Source organism: Tyto alba, unplaced genomic scaffold (genome assembly GCF_018691265.1).
Source record: "Tyto alba isolate M040663 unplaced genomic scaffold, T.alba_DEE_v4.0 Super-Scaffold_39, whole genome shotgun sequence".
Lineage (NCBI taxonomy): Eukaryota > Metazoa > Chordata > Aves > Strigiformes > Tytonidae > Tyto > Tyto alba.
In genome coordinates, this window is record NW_024881314.1 from 12,791,952 (window position 1) to 12,813,176 (window position 21,225).

At 45.5% G+C, this 21,225-nt stretch overlaps 1 protein-coding gene across 1 annotated transcript in view; it reads right to left on the bottom strand.

The window, feature by feature from the left end:
• Positions 1-21,225, bottom strand: part of LOC104359809 (dynein axonemal heavy chain 9) — a 105,499-nt gene that overhangs the window by 15,995 nt on the left and 68,279 nt on the right. Inside the window, exons 16-19 of the mRNA XM_042802655.1 lie at positions 7,028-7,255; positions 3,132-3,323; positions 2,442-2,633; positions 1,500-1,670 (exon numbers count right to left, since the gene is read on the bottom strand). Coding sequence (XP_042658589.1) covers positions 1,500-1,670; positions 2,442-2,633; positions 3,132-3,323; positions 7,028-7,255 — 783 coding nt within the window. The remainder of the gene's footprint in view (positions 1-1,499; positions 1,671-2,441; positions 2,634-3,131; positions 3,324-7,027; positions 7,256-21,225) is intronic.

The following is a 21,225-nucleotide window of genomic DNA, read 5'->3' on the forward strand; positions in this document are numbered from 1 at the left end:
CCAAACCCTTATGTGTAGGTTGGTGTTGCAACCAGCTAGGTGGTTAAAGCTAAAGCTCAGCTGGAAAAGCTTTTCATCACACCCCAGACAGTATAGAAATACCTTCTAATTTGAAATTCCCCTGCAAATCACTTTGGCTCTGATTTTTTCACAACAATTACAGCTCGTTTTCTGTAATGTGGTCTCAGAAACCTGTGGAAGTAACTGGACTTGTCAGAGCCTCAGGAAAATTACAGGCTTGCAGTTTCTCTGCAAGCTCCCTACAACCATCTCAGCCAAACCAGGGGCTGGAAATCCTCAAATGGAGTAGCTAAGAGACAACTCAACTCACTCTCATTCAAGGACCAAGTGAAAGGGATACAGCCAGTGCCAGTTATAGCTCAGATGATTAGAGAGATCACCTCCAGAAGAGAATTAGCTGTGGGAGCATCCTCTTAGGCACAACGCCCAATTTCAGGCAGCTTTTCTTTTCAGAGAGATCACAAAAGCCATGGGGACTTCTGTGCTCCCGTGACTGTCTTTTTGACAGACACCAGGAGTTTTCAGGGTAGCCATGCCCTGTGATACCACTGTTGGATCATTTGCTGATGATTTTGCTTCTCTGGCCAAGGAGCTTAATTGTATTTCGATAGCAAAAGAACTGGGAGGGGAGAAGAGGTAGTCACATTTGCTATCTTTGAGCATCTGCTTTGGCCTTGCTAGCTCTGGATTACTCCCCTCACCTCAAATTCCAGTGTGAACTGAAAACTGAATATGCTGAGCACTTCTAAGAGCCCCGTAGGGGAAGGCAGTAAGTTCCCCAGCTCCACACTAAGCCAAAGGAAGCGTGTGTGAAACCACAGACTTCTTATAAGCTGTCTATCAGCCATTCATTAATTTGCAAAGCTTGAAACACAGAGCTGGGACCTTACGACTGTAGAAATAAAAAACTGAGCATGTGTTGGCTTTTTTCAGATCCTGTTATGAATGCTTGGGCCAGATTTTAATGAGCTGTGAGTTTCGAGAAGAAGGGCTGAGATCAGCCTGTTACGTAGGCATAGCGAAGGAGTTCAGATGGAAATAAGAAATTACAAGGCCCCTAGGAGCTTGGGATCTGGGTGGGACGTGGTGGGCTGAACTGTGGGTGGCACGCTGTACCTGGCAGCCGGTGCGCTCAGGGAGCCCATTGCTATGCCAGTCACAGCATGGTGCACAGGGACCCGTGGCTCAGAGACAGTGGAGGCCACAGAAGGTTTATTTGCAACATCTTCACAGGATGATAATGAAGGCACTGCAGTTCAGGGGGTAATTAAAAGCTACTGTCCTATTATTGACAATACTCCAATTACATCCCAGCATGGTGATGTTCTGCATAATATGAGGCTAGTGGTTTCAGACACTCAGTTTGTATCCAGAACGCACTATAATAAGCAGCTGTGAGACAAACATGAGCTAGACAGTACTATTTATGAATGAGACAGGTATCAAAATTCAACAGCTTCTTCCTCTACCACTCTCACCGTTTCTTCCCTGGTCACCACTCCTCCTTCACCCCCGCTGGTGTCCCGGGGCTGCATCTCCGACAGGATGCGGAAAAGCTTCTCTGAGGTCTGGGTAAGGAAGCCAATCTCAGCGTTGGGATGGAGGCCATACAGATAAGGAGACTCTGGAGGCAAGGCGTCGTCTATGTACTGTATGGAGAAATCCAGGTTCAGGTTAGATACAGAGTCCAGGGCACTTTGCCTGCAGAGTTCACGGCTCTGGAATTATCACCCATCCGAGACAGTCCGGGCTGCTATAACCCTGCCTGTGGCTTAAACACCATTGAACTGATGGGAGAAAGAAGTGTACAGTTGTTTACAGAACTGCTTCTACTCCTGCTGTGAGAATCTAGTAATTGCTAAAGTTTGGCTTGACTACATACCTCAGGCCTGGACCTTCTCTAGCAATTAGCCACTGTGCATTTGAGCATCAATATCCTGAAATCTGTTGTGGGAATTTAGCTTCCAGTAGTTAAGTTTTATGAAGAAAAACAGCTTAATATGGCTATCTCTGCTACCACATTTGTCTACAAAGAACAGATGAAATCTGTAAGCAAATCAACAAGACCCTTCAGTGTTTCTCATTGAAACTGATGATAAAAGGTGCTTGAAAGGGCCATTTTAGCAAAGAGTATGTGGATGTAATTTGCCAGGAGCCCCGCTCAAGTCTCAAGAACCAATACAGTTGTTCTATTCATGCATGAACAGAATGAGCCCATGATGAAGTAGCAAATTACCATTAGACTTGGTTCATCCAAGGGAATGCTGAAATGTCTATAGAAACAGAACATAATGGGAAATAACAGGAGGTGTGTGGAAACACTGCAGTCCTATTCACTGCCTCCTAAGACAGATTATAGGGTAGTTATGGAAGACATTACATTTATGTGTATAAATAATGCCAGAAAACAAAGAGCTTACCTGATGATAGCCATTATAGTCCATGTTCCCTGGGAGGGGGAATCCTGGAGCAAGGAGGAGTTCTCCCTCCATCATTTCTGGCTTAATAAATTCTTCCAAATAGGTTTTGCAAAGTCGCCTGTCCCAGTCATCTGTAATGTGCCCTCCGTACATAATCTCACCAAAGAGGTAACATAAATCATCGTATGGGACCTGAAGAATGAACCAGGAGGGCATGAAGGAGTTCAGACAGCCAGAGCTCCACCAGCCACGTGGTCGAGCTCCAGGCTACAGCACTAAGCACTGATCTGCACAATGAGCTCTTCCACTTCACTATTTCAGTTTTCTAAATAAACAAACATTAGGTAGGTTAAATCCTGCCCAAGGACAACTGGATGACAGCAGAGATTTTGTGCAGTTTCCCACTGAAATGCAAATTTATTCTAAGCTCTGTTAAACCAAAGGAAGACGACTATGCATTTTCAATTAATAAAGACCACAAGAACTATGTGCTATTGTCTGTAAGCTGCTACAGATGCAAGTGGCACTGGAGTGTCCCATCTCACCACGAAGGTATACCAAACTGTGAAGTTATGAAACCAAAGATACCAAGGAAATGGCATTTAAGGAGACTTCCCAGGAGTTCCCGCACAAGCCAGTCCGTCACTGGTGGTCAGAAGCCACTGAACAGCCCACTTTTGATTCACGCACCTTTGAGCTGGCCTCCAGGTAATTATACAGCACGTTCACAGAGATAGTGAGGTCGCCAGTGTTAAAGGGGTAGGAACGGTTCCAGCCTTGGGGGCCAAACTTGCGCCTTTCTGCCACCACAGCATGGAAGTAGCAGAGGGCAAAGAGGATGCTCTTGAACTCATTCTCCCGGGTGCACATCTCCAGGGTGTCCTGCAATAAAGGCGGAGAGGCAGGGCTGCGTAAGTCCACACTGCCCTCAGCCTCAGTGACTCTCTGGGCCTCCCAAATACACCAGATTTCAGACAGGGGTGAACTGATGTGCCCAATCAGTTAATTTCTGCATAATAAGCACATTCACTAATTTTTGAAGTTTACATTGCACGTTTATCAGCAAATTCTGATGCATACTTTCAGAATTAATATTTACTTGTCCAACTCAAAGTGACTTTGCCCAGGTACACATACTGACAGCCAAGAAGGGAAGGACACATGCCTGACGCCCCATCGCCTGCACGTGCCCCACATCCCACACCAGAGGGGTGATGGGAGGCACCACACAGGGCAAGCATGCCACGGCAGCACTGGGACTGCAGCCCAAGGCAAGGCTCCTGCCGAGGCGGACTATACCTGGAAGAACTAAAGTTCATCCTGCCCCTTGAGTACAAAGTTTTCCTTGGGGCAGCATTTCTCTGAGCTGCAGGGCTGAAGCAGCAGGGAGTTACCCCAGAGAGGCTGCGCTCGTGCTGCTGTGACCCTCTGCACAGAGCCAGCCTGGCCGTGTGCTGCAGCAGCGTATCCGCTGACAGCATGACCTTGCGCAGCACACCAAAGCAGGGGTGTGAGAAACTGCTAAAAATCCAAGCGGGGGAGATCAACCACTTGCAAAAAAAAAAAAAAAAAAAAAAAAAAAAAAACCACAAACCCCAAACTAATGCAGCCCTTTAAAGCCAGCACAGCAACGGGTGCTTCCTTTCCCAACTCCCAAGTGACACTTGAAGTTTGAATGTCTACAATGGACTTGGCAGATTCATGATGTCGGAGGTGGAGGGGCGGGAGCCTGAGTCATTTAATCAATGAAAATGAACAAAGGGAACTGGTCTCCAAAGAACTCTGGCTGGTGCTGGGCGTGACGTCTTAGCAGGCGGGCAGCGAGGGGAAGCCTGGGCAGCCATGCCTGTTCCCAGCAGTGTGAACAGCGATGTTACGGGAAAGCAGAACAGCAGAAGGGATGAAGGGCTGGAGCTGTCTGCATGGCATGAGGCTGAAGCTCAGCTCTCACGGGGTAAGCTGAACCCCTTTTCTGGTGGCTGAAGCCAGGTGGAGGCTGGCACAGCTTGCACTGCTTTGGCAAGAGCATTGTGGCTGGGCAGTGGATCCCCTGTGATGGGATCTCCCACAGCTGAAAGTACAGATCAACCCAGGCCTGGGGGATGAACATGTTGGGAAGGGCTTGTCTGCACCTTCATCCACACGTCTGCAAACCCTCCCTGGGAATAGCATATCCAGGGCACAGCGTCTCTGATGTGTACATCTGAGCAAGAAGGGAGTAGATACACCAGCCCCTCTGTCCTCCCTCCCCCAGTTACAGCCCCTTTAAGTCTATTCTGTTACACAACAAAGACTACAAAGAGCACGCACGTGACTTCCCTTCATTGTCTTTATCTTAAAACCCCCCAATGTTAGATCTCTAATCAGCCTGGGAGCGTATCAGAGCTCAGGGTCTCTGCTGAAAAGGGGGAATCCATTACTCTAAAGTCTGCAAGATGTTGACTAACTGCATAGGTGATCAAGAACAACCCAACCCCTTTTCCCCTTAGACAGCACTCTAAGCTCCCTTCATTATCAGCAACCTGATGAAGAACTGGTTCAAGTATGTGCTGAGCACCTCTCTTACTTTAGAAAACATCCCTGGACTTCGAGGGGAGCTTACCTGAATGAACTCTGAGTAAGAATCCAGCTCAGCCTCATTCAGCCTCTCTAGTTGTGCATTTTTCTTCAGCTACAAAGCAGAATATTCCCCACACAGAATAAGGGAACTTCTTTGTAGATTTCAGCTGAAAGCTAAATTTGAACGCCCATTCTGTATAAAGCAGGGAAATGAGGTGTAAAGGGGCCCCACCCACTCACTCCAGAACTTCTGATGAGATGTTTTATAATACTCCAGCAATTTAGAAAATGCTAATTAGCGACTGAAATGACCACAGGCAGGATGAAAAGGTCACTTGGGGTGAAGGTGCTCCCCTTCCTTGCTCTCCAGGACATTTCATGGAGTTCAAGATAATGAATGACAATAGATAAAAATGGAATAATCTTTCCAGACTACTCACATTAATCCTTACGTTGTCCTTCCCCACCTCATCTGCTCAGCAATGTTAGCTCCTGCACTTGAGATTCCCTCCATACCAACATCTAAGCACAAAAATAGTTGTGAGCTGCCCCCATTTCTCTGCCCCATGGACCAGTGCCTGGCATCCATAATAGACTGGTGTTGCTCTTGCCTGGTCCCAAATGACAAGAGGCTGTATGGAGATAAAAGAAAGCAAACCTGCAATGTTTGCCCTGCATGTTCCCAGAACAGCCATCAGCAGAGTGAAGAGGCCATAGTAACTTCAGAACTAGAGATCCAAAAAGGCAATCTGAGGGATGAAGGTACCTTCAGGCCCTTCTGGTTGCTCTAGGTTTAACAGTCAGGGTCTTGCTGTGAGAGCTTGTCATGCCAAGGTCACGGTGACGTGTGAACAAATGCAATGAGTGCTCAGGGCAGCAGAACGCAACGGTCTGTGTCTCTAGGAAAGGTATCGTCACAAATGCAAGCGGTCAGCCCTTAGCCCTTAGTGTCATGCAGCAAACGGGGTCAGCAGAAGCAGGGCTGCTCCCGCCGGGAGGCTCGCCAGGCTCCCGCACGCCTCGGCGCACCGGCCGTTCCCTGCGGCGCTCCTGGCGCCCGCCCCACGGGCCTGCGGTGCCCCGAGCTGCCGAGCGCGGCCACAGAGCAGGCTCATTTCATCACTGCATTACGAGGACTCTGACACTGATCCATTCCCTCTGCAGCACCATGAAAACAATGCTTCCCATCATTCCCACATGCTTGGCTTTTGGGTCCCCTGCACAAGAGACTCAGCTGCGGTTCCAACAACAAAGAGTGGGGACAGTGCCTGCTGTAACAGGAGTGGGTGCGTGTGGCCACCATGCAATAAAAGCAAGAAACCTGCCATTGGCTATTCTTGTGGGCCAGCAGTTCTCAAGGTGGCCTACTTTACCCTCATCTGGCAAAACAAGTCCTCCCTGCAGGGATATTTCAGCTCTAATTTGCAACAGTTCTGATGTCAGCAAGGTTTTTAGCTGAATGGCCTTTGGGCACAGATCACCAAGTCCCCCTGAGCTGCTCTGAAGAGCGATGCGGGATGTGATTATCAGCAGCTCTGAACCTCTAACCCTGGTTAAACAGAAGGGCAAAAAAGCAAGGTTTAACTGGCTTGCCTCACCATGTCTTTGAGGGTTAGATGCAATATGTCGCTTGCCAGTCCAAAAAGGAGTGATACAGACACATCAATCAAATTGAAACATGACAAGTCTCCCAAATGCTGCGTTCATTAGTTTGATTCTGTAACAAAATCATCGATTCTAAGGATCATACATTGGTGAGGAAATGATTAAAGCAGGCAGAAGTCTGGTATCCCGTGACCTGCAAGAAAGAGGCCACTCGGGATTACCGGAGTCCTCTCCTGGGGAAATCGGCGCTTCAGAAGAGATCTGTGTCCAGCTCCTGGAGAAGGGAGGAGGGGGCTGCCGGATCCAGAGCCCGCGCGGTGCAAAGGCGCTCACACATCTGCTGCGGGGGAGCAGCAGTGCCGCCCACCCCCCGCCCGGCCCGGCCCTCCAGCAGCTCCGCGCCAGCCCCGCTGCGCTCCTACCTGGCTGAAGTTGTCGAGGGCTTTGTGCAGGTTTGCGTGCATCCCAGCCGGGGCCTCGCTGGTGATTTTGATGGAGTTCTCCAGGATGCCCTGCGGAATGATGTGGCTGTCAGGGCAGGGGGCCGGCTCTGCGCTGAGGAAGACGCGGAAATCCTGGTGGCTGCCCTCACCGTGCTGTTCCAGCTTCTTCTCCAGGGGACTCAGCCACTTGGTCACCAGGTGGATGTTCTGGCAGGGACAAAGGGGATGAGGCTTTATTAGTCTCCCCACATTTACACCCATGCTGAGCAGGCACCGAATCCATCACACCAATGAACAGCACCTGCCAAGGCTACACTATAGACGTTGGTACTTGTCCCAGTAGTGTCTGTGTGCGATTCACAGTCCCAAATATCCAGTTACATCAAGTACAATTTTAAATTCAAAATAATCAATATAAATCACCAGTAATGAAAGCAAGCCACTGTTGGGCTGTTTGGGTTCTCGGTGATGACACCCTCCTTCTTGTTACAGTAATATATGGCTGACAAAGTAGAGTTATTTCCCCAAATCTATCAAGCTCATATGAAGAGGTTTGTTCATTTTTAACAGAATAACAGTGAAGACCTTCAGTATCAGCTACTGGGAAAAAAAGTCAAGCAGGTGGTTTTATGAAGAACTTTAACATAAAATATTTATTTATTCATGCAATTAATTAGACATAACTGTCAGTAAATTAATCCATATTATGCAGAGATGGTGAAATGGATGAAGACAAGCCTCAATTTTTTCGCTAGAGTCCTACACAGTCTTGTAGTTTCCAGGCAAGAAAACAGCTTTTTTTTAATACTAGGAATGGGGCAGGTCGCACACAGCAGGGATTCACAGGCTAAAACTACCCTTATTTTAAAGTTAGATGTGTAATCCAAGCTGACAATGTTAAAAGGCACTCCGAAAGGTGATTTATCCCGTCCAAAACCAGGACAAGGAACCAAAAAGATAAACTGCTTGGAGGTGGCAAGGAAATTACATAAAGGAACCATATTAGGGGCTTAGAGTAAATATTTATCACCTATAAAAAGGACCAGAAAGGAGTTCTCGTGGTTAAATAGAAGAGTAACAGCGACTATTAGGAGTAAAATTACATTCTTCAGAAAGTGGAAATTGTGTCCAAATGAGAAAAACAGAAAACAGCACAAAATCCGGTCATGATAAGGCCAGAAAATGTTTGAAGAAGCAATATTCTGAAAAGAATAAAAACTAAAAGCCTTTTCCAGAAGCCAAAAACCTACCAGAGAGCCTATAAAAACTAAAAGATGATTAAGGTGTACAGGGAGTGCCCAAGAAAGGCAAGGCCACCACAAAACAGCTCATGTTTGCAGGAATATTCACTGCAGAGCTTGGGGAGGGTCTCACTGTTACAGCCTGCATTACGTGGTGGTATCACTGAAAAACTGAGGCTGAAGACACGTCTGGAGATAATCCATCCAAACCTTCTGCTCAAAGCAGGGTCAGCTAGAGCAGATTGCTAACTGTACCCATTTGGAGTTTTGGGTATCTCCAAGGCTGAAGCCTCCACAACTTATCTGGGAAACCTGTGCCTGTGTTCAACCATCCTCACAGTAAAAAAATAAAAATAAAATAAAATAAAATAAAGTATTAATATTTAAGGGAAATCTATATTTTAATTTTTGCCCATTGCCTCATGCTCTTTCACTGGGCACCACTATGAAGAGTCCAGCTCCATCTTCTGTATTCCCCCTGCCAAGAGGTATTTAAACAGACTGATAAAGCCACTGCTTTTTGAGGTTAAATATCCCTAGTGCTCTCAGCTTCTTCTCGCATGACAGATGCTCCAATCCCTTAATAATTGGAAAGACTCTTAAACTGAAGCAGCAGATGAAGAGTTCTTCAGAAAAATTGATAAACTAATAATAACAATTTACTAAGAGCAGATGGTGTTCACCCTAAAGAATCTCGGATATCAAAGTGCTGCATTACTCCTTGGTATGCACTAGGCAAACTGGCAGGGACTCTAATAAACCATGAATTAACACACAAACAGTATGAATTAGAGAAAACCAGCAACCTTAAATTTCCAACCCATTTTAGGTAGCTAATACAGAGATATCCAGACCTGAGCTTGCCACCATGAACTCCTCTTGCAGTTGCTAGGACGGTGAGCTCCAGCAGGCAGCCCACCCCACCAGCTGCAGGCATCGCCCTGCACGATAGAGGAGTTTCCTTCATGGGGCCAGTATATCTCCATGCTTGGATTTTTATCAGTATCAGCTATTTATCATTCATTATTAACTGCAGGTAAGAGGGAAGGTCTCATAGGCTACCAACCGGTTAAGACACAGGAAACAGGGGGTGGGAAGCTACTGATGGAGTTCGAGCTGCTCACCATAGTCAAAAACCACCTGAAAGAGCAAATGATTAGTGAGCTGACAGAAGTAGTCATAACACAAAGTAATTTCAAGTACTGAAAATAAAACCTGCTGGTAAAGAACTGCAAAAGTATGCCATCATTCTAAGTGACTGGCAATGAAATGGCAGAAGAAATTCAGTGTTGATAGATGCAAAGTAATGCACACAGAAAAACAACTCTAGCTATAGATATAAACAGTGACGGGCTCAGAATTAGCTATTACCACTCAGGGAAGAGATCTCGAAGTCCTTACAGTTATTTCCTGCAAATAACAGTTCAATGCTTAACAATGTGAAAGCAATCAAATGTCAGCAAAGGAACAGAGAATTAAACTGCAAACATTATTAAACCACTCCATTAATCCATGGTGGGCCTGTATTTTGAAAACAATACTCAGTTCTCACTTCTCTATCCCTAAAAGTGTATAGCTTCCACACAAGGAGACACTAAACTGATATGGACTCTCCAGTCTGGAGAGAGAGGAGATCTTGGTGGAGGGAGTGAGTGAAGAACAAGAATGGAGGGATGAACAGAGCAGGCTGCAAGTTTAAAAAGAATAAATGGAAGTACAATTTCATGACACATAACTAAACTGTGAATTTGTTGTCTCAGGGTTTTGTGGAAGTTGAGAGAATCACAGAATGAAGCTGAGCTTAGACCCATGGAGAGAAACATCACTGTACACTTGCAATGTTTAGACACCCTTTCCCTCAGATTCTGGCTGTGCCTTCTCACAGGCAGGGGACTGGGCTGGCAGCACTGTGGTCTGCTCCAGTATGGTGCTTTTATAGACTGATGTCACATAGGAACAGCAAGGGAGCTCCTTCACGAGAACACAAAACCCCTCTTCTGGAGAGGAGAGACTAAAAACTCAGTCACATCCCGAAACAGCCCCCCCTGCACATCAGTGACTATCCTTGCACACTGTCATGTCCTTGCCAAGTCCTTGGTGTAAAAATCAGTGTCATCTCTCACTTTTGTAGAGGATCCTGCTGAGGATGTTTACATTTGGTAGCTCAACTGTACTGGGTTTTGCCCTATTTATATATGTAGATATCATGGTGAAGGCTGACTTCTAGATTCCTAATAGTGACAGCAATGGATGTAGATCTGAGTCTTGGGTCTGCAAGCAGTGCCACCCAGCCTCTACAAGCAGCTGGACTAGCAGGCACATTGCTTCTTTCGGAGAGCAACTCCCCTCTCAAGTGTCACAAAAACAAGAGCTCCAGCCTGTTCGTGGTTGCACAAGCACAACTTCAGTACAAGTTGCCTTCACAATGGCTTTATGCCTCTGGATCTGTACCAGTTTCCAAGGGTACTGGATATGGGTATGTCTGAGCACAGAGGTCTGCGGCTGAATTAGCCATCCCACCAGAGAGGCACGGAGAAAACAGATCATCTTATCCTAAAACAGATGTGTGCAGTACATCTGACAGATCACTGGTGCAAGTATCCATCTCTCCCCCTGGCCTGGAAAAGGGGACTGTGGTGACTGGGTCAGATGGAGTTGTTTCTGGTGCAGCCACCTGAAGTTAAAGAGGATGAGTGGTGCTTTCAGAAGCCTTCTAGTAATACGAGAGATACATTACTCTCGCTGGCTTCAGGAGTATCAGAAAATAACACAGCAAGTGTGCAACTGAGTTTTCAAGACTGACGTCTTTTAAAAATGCACACTTAATGATTTCCATTTTCTTACCCTCTATGGGGTTGGGTACAAAGTGTACCCAACACTCAGGAAAAGCTCCTGTGCTTTTGTCTCCTTGCCCAAGACCTCTGTGGTTTAGATGTAAATACCGCATTTTCTGCTGCTTGGTAACTTCAATATTGCCCTCTTCTGCACTGAATTTTATGGGGCTGTCTTGATGCCCTAAGTCAAATAAATCATTAGACGACTCCTGCCAGAGGTCAATCCTCTATCTCTGAGACAGCAGCTGCTTCAGAAACATGAGTCAAGAGAATTATTGTTTGGGGAAGCCATGGACACCTTGCACCCTCCAGTCCTGTTGCCCCAAATCTGATTCACATGGCTGGGAACAAGATTTCTCATTTAGAACTGCATAAATTCAGTCTCCTTCCCTGAAAGTATTTAGGGTTGTGTTCGTGTTACGTGGATGAAATGGAGTTTGGAGTGTGGGGGGAGACAAGGAGGAGATGCCTGAGCAAAGGAATTATCTTCTGGGGAACTGTTGCTTTGTCATAAACCATGACCAGCTGAAGAGCAGTAGACAAAATGCAATTATATCTGACTGCTGATGCTTGCCTGATGCATTTAAGATTTCAAGAGATAAGCTAATGCCCAGGGTCCAGCCAACCAACTCACTCTAAAAACACAAGCCCAATAATAAAGTAGGAGTGGTCTGAAACCTGTAACCAAAGAGCTTCAAACAGCACATTTTTAGTAATATAGGGAAAGAGCTCAACAAAATACTGAAAGAAAAATTGTGCATTAAGTATCAGTTTAATCATAGACTATATACTTGACCTTAAGTATTTTCATCTTTAATTGGTAGTTTCTTCCTACATCTGCTTTTGTGGTGTTAGATGGCTGAAAAATAATTGCTTTCGCTTGTGTTGACATGACACCAGTGATCATTATTTGTCAGTACCACTGCATTCTAAGAGCCAACTTGGGGAATATTTTTAATGTAATGATAATTGAGTGCATTTATATACTATAATTTTGTGATGGAAAAGAGGAATATATGCAGCAAAACATGGGTTGGTACTAAGAACTCATGACTTGATCAAATGAATGTCTGCAACAAATAGAGATGCTGTGGAGGGGATTCACAGGTTTGAAGGAAACTTTGCAAATTAATTCTCAGCAGTCAGATAACATCACTTGACAGAACATGAATAATGACATCTTATGTGGTCAAAATAATTGAATGATATGTCAATTATTAATAACAGTATAACACAGACAGTGCTGCATTAACACCAGTCACAGCTGAGCTACATGTTCACTGAAGAACCATCTCCTCCTCTTGCTTGTTCTGAAACATGCCTCCCACCAGTTTCATGGCCTACCTCTAGATCTTATTCAGGAGAAAGAAGGATCCAGTCTGTCCACCTTCCTTTGGCTCAGAGCTTCATGCACTCCCAATACTAACTCTCTAAGCCACACTACGATTTACACTGCACCAGTTTTATGTTCTCCTCATTCCATAAGACCCCCTGAAGACACATTTACCCAGGACACAGCAAGGTAATTCATTGCTTTATTACATTTTTTCTTAGCCAGATTTTGAAGTCTGTGAAAGAGCTGTTGTTCAAGGGTAAAAGACAACTCCCGAGTACCTCTGTTTTTTTGCAACTCACATCAAGGTCTGTGCTGCAGGCAGAAATAGGCAATGGTCTCTAATTCATTACCTTGCTTTATGAATGGCAGGTGGGGGCCAAATCCTGCTAAAAAGAAGGTAAAAAAGAAATCTGAAACATCTTCCTATAAACACTGACTACTGCCACAGTACCTTGCCCTGTGTTATTTCTCCACTTTGTGTTACAGAGTACGAGTGGCTGGGAGCAGGTACCAGCAGATGAAGGGCTGTGGCAAGAGCTGGGCTAGGGTGCACGTGCAGGAACGTGGGGGCATCAGAGGCTTTTCTTTGAGAAGTCACTTCCAAGCACCCCTGTGTGTTTGTACTTCACAAGGCAGAACATATATCACAGGACGCAAGTGTTGTTATGGTAACCATCAGAAATAGCACCACATATATATAAACCAGCACACACTCTAACATGCACTCCCTTTGCTGATAGCAACTGAAGAGCCTTCACATTTCTGAAAGTGGCTCTCTCCTTCGTGCCTTATCACAAATCACCTCCTAGAGCAATAAGAATTAGTTGTTTTTACAAAGCTTCATTCTCTTGTGAGGTGCTTTCAGAAAATATTCACTGCTTTTACAGTAAATCTGAAAGCTAGGCTTTACAGTCCAGAGACAACCCAGCACTTCAATACTGCATCATGTTGGGGTATGAAAAGGACTGGGAGGGGGCACTGCAGAGAGTCTCTTCCTGTCGTGGTTTGAGCCTGGTCGGCATCCAACCACCACGCAGCAACTCTCTCTCCCTTCTCTTCCGGCAATGAGAAGGGACAGAGAGCCAGGCTTGGGGTTAGAGATAGGACTGGGATGGGGAAAAATTCCCCCTTTATGGTCACGAGCAAAAGGCAGACTTGTTAGGGGAAGGAAAAAAAAGAACATACATTTATTACAGACACTAACAACACATAACAGAGTAGGACAGTGAGAAGCATTGCCACATCTTGAGAACACCTTCCCCCCACCCCTCCTTTCTTCTCGGGCTCAGTTCTGCTCCCGATATCTCTACCTCCTCCCCCAGTGGCACAGGGGCAGGGAATGGGGGGTGCAGTCAGTGCTGCTGCTTCTGCCATCTGCGGTGGGGGGAGCTTCTGGAACTTGTTCCCCCCTGCTCCATCGTGGTCCCCCTCTCACAGGAGACAGTCCTCCACAAACTTTCTCTGACTTGAATTCCTCCCATGGGCCGCAGCGTTCCCCACACTGCTCCGTCATGGGTCACCAACTTTCTCTAACTGGAGTCCCTCCCACGGCTGCAGCCCTTCCCGAGCTGCTCCGGCGTGGGACACCCCCACATGCTCCGGCACACCTCCCCCCTCCTTTCTTCCTCCGTTCCTCCACTGACCTTGGTGTTCACACAGCTGCAGCCACTCCTCCTCACCAGTCCCACTGCCCGTCACCACGTCCCTTCTTAAATATGTTATCGCAGAGGCGCAGCTGATGGGCTCAGTTTTGGTGCAGAGGTGGAGCTGACGTGGAGCTGGGGGAGCTTCGAGAAGCTTCTCACAGGGGGACGCCCCGATAGCCCCCTCCCCTGCCACCAAAAAAACCCCACCACTCACTCAACCCAGGACACTTCCCTTGGCCATGCTTACTGTCAATGGTAGGGTAAGGTTCCATCACATGAGAAGATGCCACACGTACTCAGGCACAGCTCCATCCTTCCACGGGCAGCTCTATGATCATGTGAATACTACTACAGGACTCAGAGACCAAAATGGATGAGCACAGACCCTACCACCAACACCTGCTCCCACGTCTGTGAGCCCAAGCTATTTTTGAGCAACAAGCTTGCTGTTGTTTGATGTGGAGAGAGGCAATCTCAGGGCTCTGGAAGCACCAGAGTTTTACCCTGTCTCAGGCATGTGCCTTCCCCTAAGTGAGGAATTACGGCAGCCAGCTTACCAAAGGTGCCCCACTTGGCAGGCAATGATGGCTGCATCACATTCTCACCTACGTGAAGTGCTTGGATTTCCGCAGTAGCACCTTGAAGGTTTTTCAGACTTCACTCCATGGTCACACTTGACAGGGAAGAATATGTTTGATCTTTGCAGTCAGCACTATCTGAGCCCTCCCTGACGCCCTTAACCTCCCGTGAGCTTTTCCACACTCAATCAGAGGGGAGGATTATAACACATAAAAGCAAGTGCAATTAATTTGTTATCCTTCAGCCTCACCTCTGAACACGCTGCCCGTTCCTCTTGTGTGATTGGGCCCTATGAAATTCCCCATCGTCTTACTTGGCCTGGGCTAAACTAAGTAGCTCTGTCATCTACTAACAGTGTCACCTCTCTGCTCACCTTTTGGTGCACTAAAAACTATGTATCTACTCCTATCCTCTGTGTACATGTCCCTTCCACAATTTGCAATGTGATTTCACCCATACAGACAGAAGTAGCACTGGTCTAGCTATATAGGTACTGGGAATGCTGAGTCAAGTCAGTACAAGCATCAGAGGGGGCTTTACACCTCCATTAGCACTCAGGATCTTGGCTGGGCCACCACAAACCCCATACTAAAGCTGTGCTGTAGCAACTTCACTACTCTCCTGACTTGTATATACCCACATCTGCTGCAATCTCTCCTCCAAATGAGAACATAGACCTTTTCTGTTAGAAATTGAGCAAAAATAGGCTGTTCTATGACCCTTTCACTGATCAAGGTATACAGAAGGCACACACAAGTGAAGAAAGGGAACAGAAGACAAAACCCAAAGTGGGCTGGTCTGAAATCTCCACAGCACTTGCAGGATATCAACAAGCATCTGATTGCTTTTAATACAATTTTTGGAATGAAGTACAATATGTTTTTCATGTTCTTTAAGCACAGAAATGCCTTAAGGTTGATGATAGTAAATGAAAAGTGCCTAAAACTATTCCTGGGCTATTTGTTCACAATTGCCCCTTTCTAGTCTATTGACCTGTTTTACTCTCCAAAATATGATCAGTGATATATGAGATGTCTATTGGGAATGATACTTGGCCTATCCTCACTCCTGAACTGTCAAGGAGAGAGCCCGACCTCTTCATCCAATACGAGGAGTGGAACCTGTGCTGACAATAAGACAGGACAGACAGCTGAGGTCCAGCCCCCCAAACGTCTCCTGGCACTGTTTAACTGACAGGTACAGACATTGCCACAGGATGATGGCAGAGGAGAAGGAAAAATTCAGGTACAAAGACAAATACAAGAAGAGAGTAAATAGGGACTGAATGAGTGAATGGAGCATGATGAGGATCTAATGAGAGGCTGGTAGGACCCAGGAGAAACAGAAGGTCAGCTGGACTCAGAAGCCCATGGACAGACAGGAGAGGGCATTCAGGGGAGAGATGATGGCAGAATATTGCCTCTTCTGAAGAGGTGCACTCAAACCATTTCTGCAATGGCAACTGCTAGCTTGGGTCTCTCTTTGTCCCCTTCTTTCTGTTGATCAAATATAACAACAGAAAAACAGGCATCACATGGATCCACTTGTATTTATACAGAATCCGACACAATTTAAGGCTTAAGAAGGCATTCAAGTTTGTCTTCCTCTCTTCTCCAACCAATCCAGTCCTTCATCTTTTACTTGAACCCCAGAGTCCAGAGTTGAGATCTGGACCCCAGCCCAAATGCAGCTATTAGTGGTATGGGAAACTGCTGCGATTTGCCAGGCCAGAGAATGAGTGAGCATGAAGTACAGAAAAGCTGGACTGACCTGAAGTCCTCAAAGTTTTAAAGACAATGTTGGAGCTTATCAAATTTCACTTCATAAGATATAAAAATGTCAAGGTAGGTAATGATGAGCAAGTGAAAGGCACAGCAAAGGACAATTGCCTGATTAATCTCAAGGAACTGAGAAAAATAAGCTTTATTTTAGGGAGGACTCCATTACATTTGTGTTTTAACCCAAAATATGTCCTGAGACAGAGGTTTCCAGAGTAGTTGTAAAATAAAACTGGGACTGCAGTAGTTATAAAGGCATTGAAAGCCCAATAGAAACTTAATTCCATCCCAGATCAATTTTTGGATTACTTGCTGGTCTGTAAGTGGATTTACAATTGGAAAAACTTGGGGATGGCTGTTGTAACATGAGTCAGGAAGGAAAACAGCTGTCTGAAATCCAATACCTTTCTCCATCAGAGTATTTGTCCAAAAATCATGAAGGAGAACTGGAGGTAGAACGGGTATTTCTCCTTTTATATACATCTAGGAATGAAAAGATACTGTGGTTGGAAGGAAAATTAGTCTCTTTACCGAAGCAGAGGCTTAGTGCCAAAAGCTTATGTGTGCCTTGAATGAACAATGTATCTCATACAGGACAATATATCTTTCTTGTTTGTAGCTAGGACTAGTTGTGAAATGCACAGAAAAAAGCTCCATTATATTTACAATGCAATAAGAAGGGCTCTGCCAATCTCTAAATCTCATACAGTTTTGCTCTAGGAGCTCACTGTTATTCAATTTAGTACGTGAACCTGACTCAGTGAAGCAACAACCTATGAAAATGGAAAGATGCTCAAGAATTAAATTAACATGATTACAGAGAAAAGGAAGTGACATTTTGGCTAATGGATGAAGACTACAATTAAATTGGGAATATTTAATGTCTGAACTTTTCCCTGCATCAGTTCAATCAGACGTGTGTCTGTAAATATGTAAACAAATTTCACTGTTTCTTTGGTATCAGGCTGATAAACATTATTTGGAGATTGTGATGGTCACTGTCTTAGCAAAAAATCTCAAGTAGGCCCAGAGAGGGAAACGGAGCAGACAGTTTATGTTAGCTCATAGCTTAGTGCTCCCTGATGTGCAAAGCTCTTTCCCCACTACACAAGGGAGAATATACACAGCAGAGAAAGCATATTCATGGCTAACTTGGTAATGCGAAAGCAGAGATCATGGAATCACTGAGGTTGGAGACACCTCTGACGATCACCTAGTCTTAACCCTCGGATCAAAGCAGGATTAGGTAGGGCAGGTTGCCCAGGACTGTTGCTCAGCTGGGTTTTGGATATCTCCAAGGATGGAGACTCCACATTCTGGGCAACCTCTTCCAGTATTTAACTGCCTTCACAGTAAAAAAAATAATGTTTAAATGGAATTTCCTGTATTTCGTCTCCATTGCCTTTATCCTGTTACTAGGCAGCACTGGGAAGAGTCCGATCATTACTCCCTACCATCAAGTGCTGATGATTGATAAAATCCCCAAGTCATCTCTCCATGAGGCTGAACAATCCCTAGCACTGCATCCAGCATGCCAGATGGGTCTCACCATAGCTGAGCAGAGTGAAGGACCACCTCCCTGGCCTGTCAGCAATGCTCTTCCTAATGCAGCCCAGGACACTGGTGACCTCCTTTGCTGCAAGGGCACACTGCTGGCTCATGTTCAGCTTGTAGTGCACTGGGACTCCCAAATAATTCTCCTGCAAAGCTGCTTTCCAGGCAGTTGGTCCCCAGACTATACTGGTGCATGGGGTTATTTGTCCTCAGGTACAGGACTTGACTTTTCTTTTTGCTGGATATCATGAAGTTCCTGCCAGACCAATTCTCCAGGCTGCCCATGTCCCTCTGAATGGCAGGACACCCATCTAGTCTATCAATCACTTCTCAACGCTTTTACATTACCTGCAAACTTGCCGAGGGTGCACTAGGCCATTAACGATGGTGTTTAACAGTATAGGACCCAGTATCAACCCTTGGGGTATATCACTAGTGAATGGCCTCCAGCTGGACTTCATGCTGATCATGAACCATTCTTGAGCTTAGAGGAGGTGATCCTTGAATATCAATGAGCTCTCCTGGACTCCTCATTTCCAGGACCATATTCTGTAGGCTTCTTCCAAGTGTATCCCCAAAATGACCAAAGTCTGCTCTCCTGAAATCCAGGCTTGTGATCTTCTTCTTTGCTTTGCTCCCTCCTCTCAGGATCCCAAACTCCATCACCTCAAGGTCACTGCAGCCAAGGCTGCTCCTGACCTACACATTGTTTTCCTTGTTTGGACATCGGGTCCAGCAGAGAACCTCTCCTCATCAGCTCCTCAATCAACCGTGCCAGGACTTTGTCACCAATGAACTCCAGAAACCTTCTGGATTGCCTGTGCCCTGCTGTGTTATTCCACCAGCAGATATTAGGGTGGTTGAAGACCCACCATGAGGAGCATGGCCTGTGAAAGTGAGGTTTCCTTCAGCTGTCTGAATGCAGCCTCATCTACTTCTTCCTGATCAGGAGGTCTGTAGTGGAAACCCCCCACAACCTCAGCTGGATTGATCTGCCAACTAATCCTGACCCATAAACTCTCAGCTGGCTCCTCATCTGTCCCCAGGCAGAGGCCCAGGCATTCCTGCTGCTCTGCGTGCATGGCAGCACTTGGCCACATGAGCCATCCCAGCACATCTCTGAGATCCCAGGGAGACTGTAGTCCTACAGGGATCTGTAATTCCCCTGTTTGTTCCCCATGCTGCGTGTGAGATGCTGAAGCTTCCCTCAGCACAGTTGGATGTGACCCTACCAAGGCAAACAGGAATGTGTGAGAAGACAGGCTTTCTGCATGGATACCTTAGGCAAGAGATGTTTTTACCCCAGGCTTCATCCATCAAAATGTTTATAGACTCAATTGGTTATCGCCGCTTCCTCTAGTGTGCCTGGAGACAAGAACAGAAGATCCTTCAGCAGAGACCCTTCCTACCCAGGACTGGAGGTGAGATTATTCATTCTTTCAGTGCCCACAGCTATTCACAGGAACTCAGTTTACAACAGGCACATCATATAAATCGGGTTCGCACCTTGACTACTGTTTACATAATTTCCCATGAATTCCCACACTGGTATTACCTATTTTCATTCAGTTAAAGCATCAGACACTATGATGTGAAGTGCCTACAAAATCAAGACAGCAGAAAAGACATAACATCCATGCCAAGACCCCACACATAAACTTATTAAACATTCTCTTAAGAACATTTAGAGCTTTCCCACTACACCTCTGGGGAGTCTGTGTTGGACCTTCACTGCTCAGACACCCAAAGAACTTTCCACTTCCAGTTCCTATCTGTTGTTTTCATTGCAGGAATGTCTCCTACCTGAATCAGATCTTTTTCTCTTCGTTATTAGTCCTGAGCACATGACCTTGCAGTGATCTATTAAATTTCATCCCATTTCAACTACTCCAGACCAACAGGCTGCTCCAGTCTTCCTGTATCACATTGCGATCTTCTCTATTGATGATGCCTCTCTTAATAACATGTCAGTGTAAAGCCATTAACACATACTCTTTTTTTTTAAGCCAAGGTCATGTCTAAAGTAAGACTGGCCTCATGACTATTCCTCAGGAGTTCTGCTAGCAACATTCAACTTCTGTAGCTTCCCTAACACATTCCTGTGTGGCACCATCTCTGCAGTTCTATTGCTGTCCACGTCAATTAGAGCTGCTGTATTTCCTCTAAAACTTCAGCTACCTTCACAGTGCAAAGTATCAAATAGACATGATCCATTTTTAGCAAATTCTTATTACATTTGATATATTTACCTACAATTCTTTACTTATTTTGTCCTTCCAAGTTTGTTCTGAAACTTTGCATACTGTTGAGTTCAGACTAATCCATTTGTTCCAATAATTTCCCACTGTTTTAAATACAGATGCTGAAGAATCTGTTAATTGGTAGTCAGATGGCACCCTCTGATTTGACAGATTCATTACAAAGACTTGCAGTTTCTTCTACCAGAGTTTTAATATTCTGCGATACAGATTATCTGGCCTTCCAAGTTGAGCACATCATGCTCTTTGATCTGATTTTCCTCCTATTTTTAATAAATCTTGTTTTCAAGAAAAGTTTGTTTGTGTGGGTGTTTCAGCCAGCCCTTAAGGACAGGATGTCTTTCAACCTTGGAAGAGAGCCAGCACCAAGACTCTCACAGCCAAAATATTCCAGGAAGACACCAGAGAATCACAATGAGCAACTTGGAAAGATGTTGTTACTGGAATCATCTCTGTCATCAAATAGTACAAGTGTGGGTACTGTGATGGCAAGGGTAGGAGCTCGGCAAAGCTGAAGCTACAAGACAGGTACAACACTGATGTTAGGGGAGCAGGAAGCTGCACTGGTCAGGCTCTGACAGTGTGAGAGTGAGATTCTTTCCTTGGGAATGAATAACTGGGTGGCTTCCTGTTGTCCTCTCTTATAAAATTAGTCATTCATTAAAATCTCAATTTTCAGAGTGAGTTGAAAAACTTCCGAATTTCCAGGTGAGACATGGATGCTGTTTTCTTTATTTTGCTTACTATAATGTCAGGAAGTAACACTGGCTGGTCAATACAGTTGAGAAGGAATTGGTCCCAGGACAGCAGCCCTTCCCAACATAACAGTGATCCTGCTTCTATAATCCAATAAGGGCTTCTCAACTGTTTCAATATCCCTTAATTGATTCCCACAAATCTAATTCCCCAACATATTATTGCTCAACATACTTGACTATAATTATTTCTGGT